We start from the raw sequence: 11375 nt of genomic DNA on the forward strand, positions 1-11375 counted from the left end.
ACACACACACACACACACACACACACACACACACACATTCCTGCCACTCTCCCAACACACCAGCTGCACCCACCAACCCCAACGGGCCCATCCTTCCTCTGGGGTAGTTGCCTTGACAACAGTGACCATGTCGACCCAGTGGGGGTTCCAGGCCTGTTCTCACCAGCAGCCCCTCAGAGGGATTAGTACTGTCAGTGTTTCACCTGTCAGACTGGCTTCCACAGCTAACACCAAAACACAACACATCTACTGTAGAAAGTCCATTAGCTTCATGCAGTAAAGCGCTAACGACTCAACTGTAAATTTAGGCCAATGTGTAGAAACAAAGAAGTAGAGAAGTAGATTTGTAAAGGTACATTGTTCAGGTCAGAAGGCTTAGATTGGAATCCTGGAAATCTTGTTGAAATCCAAGATCACAAACAGGAGGGTCTTTGTTTCTAAATGTGTCTTAACTCATCAGAACAGCCATGTGTTTTCAGTCCGGGTAGACTCGGCGTGTTTGTGAAAACTGCAGAGTGCCGACGTCCTCAGACAAGCTGAAGGTGACAGCGAGGTCCTTAAGGCCATGACCCTTGACCTCCAGCCAGTTGAGCCTTGACCCCGTCACTCTTAATCAAAGAAAAACGTTTGACATATCTCCACCGCCCACTCGCCCCACCCTCTCCGCCCTGTGTCCTCATGCCCCAACCTGAACACTTCCTCAGGTGTCTGTGGCATTTTTTTGAGGGCGAGTCTCTGTCTGCCCACCAACCTCTCTTCCTCCAGTCCTGTGTGGACGCCATGAGTTAGGATGGCATCAGGAGGATGAGAGATATATTTTTAGCCGCCAAACAAACCCGAGCCAGCGAACATTAGATTACCTCAGTCATGGGAGCCACTGATGGGCGTATATGTGATTAGTGCAAATGTATGGCGTGTGACACAGCTAAGAACATTCCTGCATCAGGAGACACAGACACACACACGACAAGCGCACATACAGACACACACACAGACTAAAATGAACCATAGACGCAGCAGAATGTGCGCACCACACACACACCACACACACACACACACACCCACACACACACACACACACACAACACACACACACACACCACCACACACACAACACACATCAACACACGCACACACACCACACACACCATTGGTGGGGTCCATTTTAAAACGATGGGTATTTCTCCTCAAACTGAATGGCTAAGCATAACTGTCTATTCATGATTCAATAGAGTAGTTATCATTAATCTCCCTCCATTACCATTTTGTTATTATCAAGAGGATTGCTAGTGTGTGTGTGTGTGTGTGTGTGTGTGTGTGTGTGTGTGTGTGTGTGTGTGGTGTGTGTGTGGTGTGTGATGTGTGTGTGTGTGTTGTGTGTGTGTGTGTGTCTATGTGCGTGCATGTGTCTGTCTTTGTGTCTGTTTTGTGTTTGAGTTTAAGTCTACCTGTTTTCTCTACATGGGGAGCCCATAAGCTTGAGTTGTCTGGTTCACGGTTCCCAGTGGGAAGACTTTGTGCAGTGTGCCACTAGAGAAATTAGGAAACTGGGGCCCGTTTCCTGTGGAAATGGGGTTATCACTTCACCAATTACAGTGCAATTAGAGAGGCAGGACTGGAGATGCCTGGGAAACAGACAAACACACACTCCCTGACATCTGGATTCTTTCAACACTCAACCAGGCACACGTGGATACCCTGCCCTTTGACCTTTCTGAATAAATACGTATTCATCATAATCAGATGTTTGGCAAAGGCAGCACTCTGTCTGAGCATTACAGCACAGCTTTAGTTCAAGGCTGCAAAACCACCGTCTACCGTTGTCAAGGGTGTTGCCAGGAAGAAGGGGTACCAATTCTCAGGGCATCACCCTCACCCTCAGGTGAAAGGGGAAAGTGTCATCATCTTGAGATGATGGAATTACTTCCAATTCATTCAAAATGATAATGACCTTCCAAACATGGCCGCCTCTCCAATCACTGTACAGGGTAATGATGCATCCTCACCGGTCACGAGAGGAGCAGGTGAACTGTTAAAGGCAGCCGGGTCAGGGCAGGCATCATCAAACGGCAACTCTATAACCCGCTTGTGTGGGGATCCCAATCATTCTACATGGCTTAACAGCTGGCATTGCTTCATTAGCCTTTTATATGTGCCGCTATACATTTCACATCATTCGCAGCAGTAAAATGTCCCTTTTGTGTGTGGGAGGCAAGAACCCAATCCCCAGCTGTCATTTATCATTTGGGAAATAAGGGCTGGAGTCTACAAGCGACTGGAATAATTGAGCCGTTAGGACTGGGGGGTGGCCGACACAGAGTTTGATTGAATAACTGGTATCATTTAGTCATTAAGGCAAGCTGGGTCGGAGAGAGAGAGAGAGAGGGACCAGGCGGCCAAGCTGATTGGGTAATCAGTCATGGTGGGGTTAAGACCAGCTCCCTCACACGTGGGCCTCCAGGATCAGATCTGGAATCAGGACCTAGTGGTGAATCTGACCCGTGAAGAGCAGAGGTTAAAGGGCGGTCAGGCTATCAGACGTATAGTGAGGTCCAAAAGTATTTCCAGTCCTTTTTTAAGATTCTGGACTTTCTTTTTTGGTCCCTCTGATATTGAACTCCACGTTGTGACGCTCATGTTCAAAAGCAGCCAGATGTAGCACTGAAATGAAGTCCCGCAAAGCAGAAATGACGCAGGAAATGAAACGTCTCTCTTGTGTTCAGACACCGTCACTCTGACTGAACGAACTAAATCCAACTAGCTTCCATCTGTGCACAAGTTCCCTTTATACTTTCTAGGTCACGTACTTTTCAGCCTTGAATCGGATCGTTGTATGTAACTCACATACGACGGATTAGACGATCACTCCCAACTGGGGTTCGGGATTGTTGCTTCCTCAGACATGAGCAGAGGGAGCAGCTCAAATATCACTCAATACTTACATTAGCACGGACTAAAGATCTGAACATACCTCTCTATTAGAAGACAGATAAATAAACTGTCATACTCATTTTTGAAAGAAAAAGCCAGCCCCCTCGATGACACACATCGTCTTCACACAATAATTGCACTTCGTCAATCATACAACAAACATCATCACACAAACATCACAATTCTCTCCTGAACGTAGCTGATCCCTCGTTGTGTAAGAAAGTGTCCTGGAACGAGGAGAGCAGTGAGAGGGACAGACATTGAACTAGATAATACAGTTAATAGATAACACAATGTGTGGGCAGACCGGAGAAATGCGAGCCACACTAACAAGAGACAGCAGGGCGTGTGGGAGAGAGAGAGAGGGGTTCTGTCTTACCTGAGTGAGTGAACTGCAGGCGCGGCAGGGAGGCTCTCCATGCCCCTGTCAGACTGCGCCCCAGGTGGGCTAGAAGGAACAAGGTCACGAACCTCCACATGGTGTCACACACGCACACACTCAACGTCCCGAGCATAGCACACACACTTCACGAGTAAGGCACCAGCAGGACACACACTCACTTGTGTCTGTGTGTGGGCTCTGAAAAGCAAAGAGATCTAGTCCAATGAAACACACTACTCCCACTTGGCTTCAGCTCGACAGCTTCAGAGATGTGTCTCCTCTCTTCTCTTCATGTGACTTGTCTCCGGTATCTCTCGCTCTTTCTTTTCTCACTCTCGTCTCCTGGGCTTCTCCCCTCGTTGAGTGTTGATTTCTCTCTCACTGTACTCTAATCTCGCTCTCTTTCTCTCTCGCTCCCTCTCCCTCTTTCAGTCCTCCTCTGTATAGGCAAGGAGGAGGAGGGGGAAGAGATCCCCAAATATTGGCACCAGCCACACACCACACACACACACACACACACACACACACACACACCACACACACACACACACACACACACACACACCAACCACTCCTTCTCTTTTTTCACTGCTCCCAGGAAAACCTACTTTAATAACGGGTAATAAGACAACTGCTGTGCGGGGCCTTTCATCTTATTTCCCGTCTCTCTCTCTCTCTCTGTCTGTCTCTCGCTCTCTCTCTCTCTCTCTGTCTCTTTCTCTCCGTCTCGCTCTCTCTCTCTCCCTCTCTCGCTCTCTGTCTCCGTCTCTCTCTCTCTCTGTCTGTCTCTCTCTCTCTCCCTGTCTTTCTCTCTCTCCCCCACCAAATACACACACAACTCTATAGCTCTTCATCTCCCCGTACTAAAATGCTCAGCTTTTGAATAATTTATAGACTACAGTCGAACCCTTTCACAGTCTATATAATGCTGACCTAATGTAACGCCTGCTAACAATAACATGAACGATTAAAAAAAAACTGTGACAGTCATGTCAGATAATATATTAGGAATTCAGTGCCTTCGGAAAGTATTCAGACTCCTTGACTTTTTCCACATTATGTTATGTTACAGCCTTATTCTAAAATGTACCCCAAAATGACAAAGCAATTTATGAAAATAAACAATATCACATTTACATAAGTATTCAGACTCTTTACTCAGTACTTTGTTGAAGCACCTTTGGCAGCGATTACAGCCTCGAGTCTTATACAAACTTGGCACACCTGTATTTGGGGAGTTTCTTCATTCTTCTCTGCAGATCCTCTCAAGTTCTGTCAGGTTGGATGGGGAGCGTTGCTGCACAGCTATCTTCAGGTCTCTCCAGAGATGTTCGATCGGGTTCAAGTCCGGGTTCTGGCTGGGCCACTCAAGGAAATTCAGAGACTTGTCCTACAGCCACTCCTGAGTTGTCTTGGCTGTGTGCTTAGGGTAGTTGTCCTGTTGGAAGGGGAATCTTTTCCCCAGTCTGAGGTGGTTTTCATCAAGGATCTCTCTGTACTTTGCTCCGTTCATCTTTGCCTCGATCCTGACTAATCTCCCAGTCCCTGCCGCTGAAAAACATACCCACAGCATGATGCTGCCACCACCATGTTTCACCGTAGGGATGGTATTGACCAGGTGATGAGCGGTGCCCGGTTTCCTCCAGATGTGACGCTTGGCATTCAGGCCAAAGAGTTCAATCTTGGTTTCATCAGACCAGAGAATCTTGTTTCTCATGGTCTGAGTCTTTAGGTGCCTTTCGGCAAATTCCAAGCTGGCTGTCATGTGCCTTTTACTGGGAGTGGCTTCCGTCTGGTCACTCTACTATGAAGGCCTGATTGGTGGAGTGCTGCAGAGATGGTTGTCCTTCTGGGAGGTTCTCCCATCTCCACAGAGGAACTCTGGAGCTCTGTCAGAGGGACCATCTGGTTTTTGGTCACCTTCCTGACCAAGACCCTTCTCCCCCGATTGCTCAGTTTGTCTGGGCGGCCAGCTCTAGGAAGAGTCTTGGTGGTTCCAAACTTCTTCCATTTACGATTGATGGAGGCCACTGTGTTCTTGGGGAACTTCAATGCTGCAGAAATCTTTTGGTACCCTTCCCCAGATCTGTGCCTCAACACTATTCTGTCTCGGAGCTCTACGGACAATTCCTTCCACCTCATGACATGATTTTTGCTCTGACATGCACTGTCAACCTTTCCAAATCAAGTCCAATCAATTGAATTTACCACAGGTGGAAACCAATCAAGTTGTAGAAACATCTCAATACACACCCGAGCCAACCCGGGTGTGTATTGACAGTAAATCAACTTTGGATTTGATTATTGTATCAGATCAAGAGAAGGTCTGTAAGTCAGGAGTCTTAAATATTGGTTTATGTGATCATATGGTAACCTACTGTACCCGTAAGAAATCCAAAATGCTATTAGAGCCAGGTAATAAATACATGGTAGGTACGGTCTATGAAACAATACTCAAAAGGACATTTTGTAGAAGTACTTGGAATTTTGGATTGGTCTCATGTACTAAACTGTGATGATGTTGATCAAGCTTGTTGATCAAGATATGTTTCTGTCTGCACTCGACTCTCTGGCTCAGATTAAACAAAGTTGTATCAAACAGCGGTCAGGGAAATGGATCACTTCCAAGATCTTAGACCTCGTAAGGAAAAGGGATCGCTACCTGGCCAGATTCAGAAGGACAAATCTACAACAAGATTATGATGATTATATTAACTGTAGAAACCAGGCAAGATACAAAATGGATAGGGTCAAATCCCAACATTATATGGATGCCGTTAATGACAGCTTACACCGGCCTTGTAAACTGTGGAAAATGTTAAAGGACATTGGCTCAAAAACTCCCCATAAGGTAAAATCCTGTAGTATTGGCCTGGATATTGAGGATGTTTTATGTTATGAACAGGCAAAGGTTGCAAATTATTTTAACACATTTTTTACCACTATTGTCACGCCCTGACCTTAGAGATCCTTTTTATGTCTCTATTTTGGTTTGGTCAGGGTGTGAGTTGGGGTGGGTATTCTATGTTCTATTATTTGTATTTCTATGTTTTCGCCGGGTAGGGTTCTCAATCAGGGACAGCTGTCTATCGTTGTCTCTGATTGAGAACCATACTTAGGTAGCCCTTTTTCCCACCTGTCTTTGTGGGAAGTTGTCTTTGTTTGTTGGCACTAAAGCCTTTAGCTTCACGGTTGTTTTGTAGTGTTTATTGTTTTGTTCAGCGTTATTTCTAAATAAAAATAAAATGTACGCTCACCACGCTGTGCCTTGGTCCTCTTCTTTTGACGGCCGTGACAACTATAGCCTCATCTCTGGTTAAGAAGTTACCCACCTGCTCTGGACACTATGGCCAGTCTTTCATTAACCACTTTTACCATAGCAAAGATATCACAAATTATTTGTTTGAGCTGTGCATGGTAACAGAGGACAACGTTTCCAGTCTACAATGCTCAATGAGCACAAACAAAGAAACTGGGCTGGATAACCTTCCTGCGAGATTCATAAAGGATAGTGCTTGTGTCACTGCTAAAACGATAACGCATATTGTAAACCTTTCTATTAGTAGTGGTACATTTCCCAAGAATCTCAAAACAGCCTGGGTGGTTCCACTCAACAAGAGCAGTAAACAAATGTAGGAAACTACAGGCCTGTGTCAATCCTCAGCACCTTATCCAAAGTTGTTGAGAGATTCCTTCTTTTTTTTTTATCAACTTGAGGGAGACTTTCTCGAGCACACACTTCTTTATGAACTACAATCTGGCTTTAGAACAGCTCATTCCACTGATACTTGCCTTATCCACATCAAGCAGGAAAGTGAGAAGGGGAACTCTACAGGTATGGTCATGTTAGACTTGCAGAAAGCTTTTGACACTGTGGACCACGATATTCTCCTGATGAAACGGAAATGCATGGGTCTAAATTATATAGCAGTGAATTGGTTTAGGTCTCATCTGACCAACAGAACACAAGTACAGTTGAAGTCGGAGGTTTACATACACTTAGGTTGGAGTGATTAAAACTTGTTTTTCAACCACTCCACAAATTTCTGGTTAACAAACTATAGTTTTGGCAAGTCGGTTAGGACATCTACTTTGTGCATGACACAAGTCATTTTTCCAACAATTGTTTACAGACAGATTATTTCACCTTTAACTCACTGTATCACAATTCCAGTGGGTCAGAAGTTCACATACATTATGTTGACTGTGCCTTTAAACAGCTTGGAAAATGCCAGAAAATTATGTCATGGCTTCTGATAGGCTAATTGACTTAATTTGAGTCAGTTGGAGGTGTACCTGTGGATGTATTTCAAGGCCTACCTTCAAACTCAGTACCTCTTTCCTTGACATAATGGGAATATCAAAAGAAAGACCTCCACAAGTCTGGGTCATCCTTGGGAGCAATTTGCAAACGCCTGAAGGTACCACGTTCATCTGTACAAACAATAGTATGCAAGTATAAACACCATGGGACGACGCAGCCGTCATAACGCTGAGGAAGGAGACACGTTCTGTCTCCTAGAGATGAACGTGCTTTGGTGCGAAAAGTCAAATCAATCTCAGAACAACAGCAAAGGACCTTGTGAAGATGCTGGAGGAAACAGGTACAAAATGATCAATATCCACAGTAAAACGAGTTCTATATCGACATAACCTGAAAGGCCGCTCAGCAAGGAAGAAGCCACTGCTCCAAAACCGCCATAAAAAAGCCAGACTATGGTTTGCAACTGCACATGGGGACAAAGATCGTACTTTTTGGAGAAATGTCCTCTGGTCTGATGAAACAAAAATAGAACTGTTTGGCCATAATGACTATCATTATGTTTGGAGGAAAAAGGGGGATGCTTGCAAGCTGAAGAACACCATCCCAACCGTGAAGCACAGGGGTAGCAGCATCATGTTGTGGGGGTGCTTTGCTGCGGGGGGACTGGTGCACTTCACAAAACAGGTGGCATCATGAGGGAGGAAAAGTATGTGGATATATTGAAGCAACATCTCAAGACATCAGTCAGGAAGTTGAAGCTTGGTCGCAAATGGCTCTTCCAAATGGACAATGACACCAAGCATACTTCCAAAGTAGTGGCAAAATGGCTTAGGGACAACAAAGTCAAGGTATTGGAGTGACCATCAGAAAACCCAAACCTCAATCCTATAGAACATTTGTGAGCAGAACTGAAGAAGCGTGTGCGAGCAAGGAGGCCTACAAACCTGACTCAGTTACACCAGCTCTGTCAGGAGGAATGGGCCAAAATTCACCCAACTTATTGTGGGAAGCTTGTGGAAGGCTACCCGAAGCATTGCCTTTAAACAATTTGAAGGCAATGCTACCAAATACTAATTGAGTGTATGTAAACTTCTGACCCACAGGGAATGTGATGAAAGAAATAAAAGCTGAAATAAATAATTCTCTCTACTANATTCTGACATTTCACATTCTTAAAATAAAGTGGTGATCCTAACTGACCTAAGACAGGGAATTTTTACTAGGATTACATGTCAGGAATTGTGAAAAACTGAGTTTAAATGTATTTGGCTAAGGTGTATGTAAACTTCCGACTTCAACTGTATGTAATGTTGGTGATGTTCTGTCAGAGGCCAAAGAAATATCCTGTGGAGTCCCGCAGGGATCAATTTTAGGGCCTCTCTTATTTATTATATACGTTAATGATATGCCAGATACAGTAAAGTGCAAACTCTTGCTTTATGCTGATGATTCAGCCATACTGGTATCAGGGAAGGATACAGTTTACATAGAGGAGGCCCTGAGTAAGGAATTGCATTTTGTTAGAGATTGGTTGTCTGACAACAAATTGTCACTACATTTGGGAAAAMACTTAATTGATTTTGTTTGGAACAAAATGTAGATTGCTTAGGGCTGACAAGATAATGGTAATCTGTGCAGGCAAGGAGATTGATTCTAAAACAAGTGTATCTCATCTTGGTGTGTCCCTAGATCAATCCCTTTCTGGAGACCTGATTGCTGCTAAAATTCTTTCAAAAATGGCAAATAAATTGAAATGTTTATATCATAAACACTAGATATTTTAACATTAATGTTAAGAAACTGCTTGTCTCAACCTTGATTCAGCGTCATTTTGATTATGCCTGCTCTGCTTGGTATAGTMGGCTATCAAAAAAGCTGAAAAAGAGAATGCAGGTCCTGCAAAATAATGTTATCAGGTATATGCTGAATGTCCCCCRTAGGACCCACATAGGGGTACAAGAGTTCCAGGAGGTGGGCTTGTTGCCTTTGGAGTCCAGAGTGGACCAACTTAAACTTAATCATATGTTTAACATCTTAAATAATCATGCCCCAGGTTACATGAAAAACCACATTGATATGGTCTATGACCAACACAGTCACAATACCAGACCTGGTGTTATGTCTTGTAAAATCCCAAGAGTAAACAGTACTGCGAGGAACATGTTTTTCCATACAGGCATTTGTCTGTGGAATAGCCTCCCCTTAGAGATCAAGCWAAGAAAAAGTAAAAATAGCTTTAAAAAGCAGGCAAAGGTTTTCATTTGGACAAGGTTGTCTAAGTAAGAGAAACCACTCCACTGCCCCTTGTGCCCCCTACGGCTGGTCAGGTGTATTTATCTGAAGGATCGGTATGATGTGAAATTAATAGATTGTTTTAATGTGAAATGAATATGGTTGATCTTTTAAGGTTAGGGAGAAGTGCAGCGAATAGTGCCACTTTATAGGATGTCAATATAAATGAATGTATTTATGGTTGTTTGTCATTTTGTCTTGCCTTTTAATCATTATATGTGTTATTGTTTTTACCATCGAGGACCACTTTGGAAACAAGCGTTTTAATGAATACTTTCAAGTGATATCCTCTGGGTCCACATTGTACGTTTGTTGTATATGTCTGTTACCCAAAATAAATTCAATTCAATTAAATGGAAACAGGATACAATTTCGAGTCTCACAGCAAAAGGTCTGAATACTTATGTAAATTGGGTATTTCTGTTTTTTATTTGTAATAAATTTGCTAAACTTTCTAAAAACCTGTTTTCACTTTGTCATTATGGGCTATTTATTGTGTGTAGATTGCTGAGGTTTTTATTTGTTTTATTTAATCCATTTTAGAATAAGGCTGTAACGTTAAAAAAATGTGGGAAAAGTCAAGGGGTCTGAATACTTTCCGAAGGCACTGTATGTCTACCATAGCCAATAACTAATCAAAATAACTGTTGGTGTCTTGAAGACACAAGGACAAATACGCACTTATGTGTATTAAAGTACTCCAACTTGTATAATTAATGGACATTTTTGTAGGGGTTGATGCATTTTTTGATAGAAAATGCAAACTTGATTTGCCCTAAGTGGAAACTATAAACTTTAGTTAAAAAAAAAAAACTTAAATACACTACAAGTTTGCATTTCCTGCTGTAAAGGAAAATTCTCAGCAGCAAAAGAATGATCAAATTAAGATCCTACAGCTGCATAGCGGTACAGTGAGCTAGAAAAGTATTGGACAGTGACACATTTTCTGTTGTTTTGGCTCTGTACTCCAGCACTTTGGATTTGAAATAATACATTATACAGGTTAATACATAATACAGGTTAAAATGCAGACTGTCAGCTTTAATTTGAGGGTATCCATACTGGGTGAACCGTTTAGAAATTACAACACCTTTTGTACATAGTCCCCCCCATTTTAGAGGACCAAAAGTATTAAAGTAGTCCAAAGTGTAGTATTTGGTCCCATATTCCTAGCACACAATGATTGCATCAAGTTTGTGACTCTTTAAACCTGTTGGATGCATTTGCTGTTTGTTATGGTTGTGTTTCAGATTATTTTGTAAAAATGTATCGTCTCATTTTGGAGTCACTTTTTATGTAAATAAGAATAGAATATGTTTCTAAACACTTCTACATTAATGTGGATGCTACAATGATTACYGATAGTTCTGAATGAATCGTGAATAATGATGAGTGAGAAAGTTACAGACGCACAAATATCACACCCCCCTGCTATTGTAATGGTGAGAGGTTTACATGATTTGGGAGTATGATATTTATGCGTCTGTAACTGCGCTGCCCTCTCAT

The 11375-nt window shown here is 43.0% G+C and overlaps 1 protein-coding gene across 1 annotated transcript in view; it reads right to left on the minus strand.

Annotated features, from left to right (window-relative positions):
* The window catches only part of sema3h (sema domain, immunoglobulin domain (Ig), short basic domain, secreted, (semaphorin) 3H), a 36280-nt gene extending 32536 nt beyond the window's left edge, over nucleotides 1-3744 (minus strand). The window contains exon 1 of the mRNA XM_023990794.2: nucleotides 3311-3744. Coding sequence (XP_023846562.1) covers nucleotides 3311-3446 — 136 coding nt within the window. The 5' untranslated portion in view covers nucleotides 3447-3744. The remainder of the gene's footprint in view (nucleotides 1-3310) is intronic.
* Nucleotides 3745-11375: the final 7631 nt, after the last annotated feature.

The sequence above is a fragment of the Salvelinus sp. IW2-2015 genome, linkage group LG7 (assembly GCF_002910315.2).
Source record: "Salvelinus sp. IW2-2015 linkage group LG7, ASM291031v2, whole genome shotgun sequence".
Classification (NCBI taxonomy): Eukaryota; Metazoa; Chordata; class Actinopteri; order Salmoniformes; family Salmonidae; genus Salvelinus; species Salvelinus sp. IW2-2015.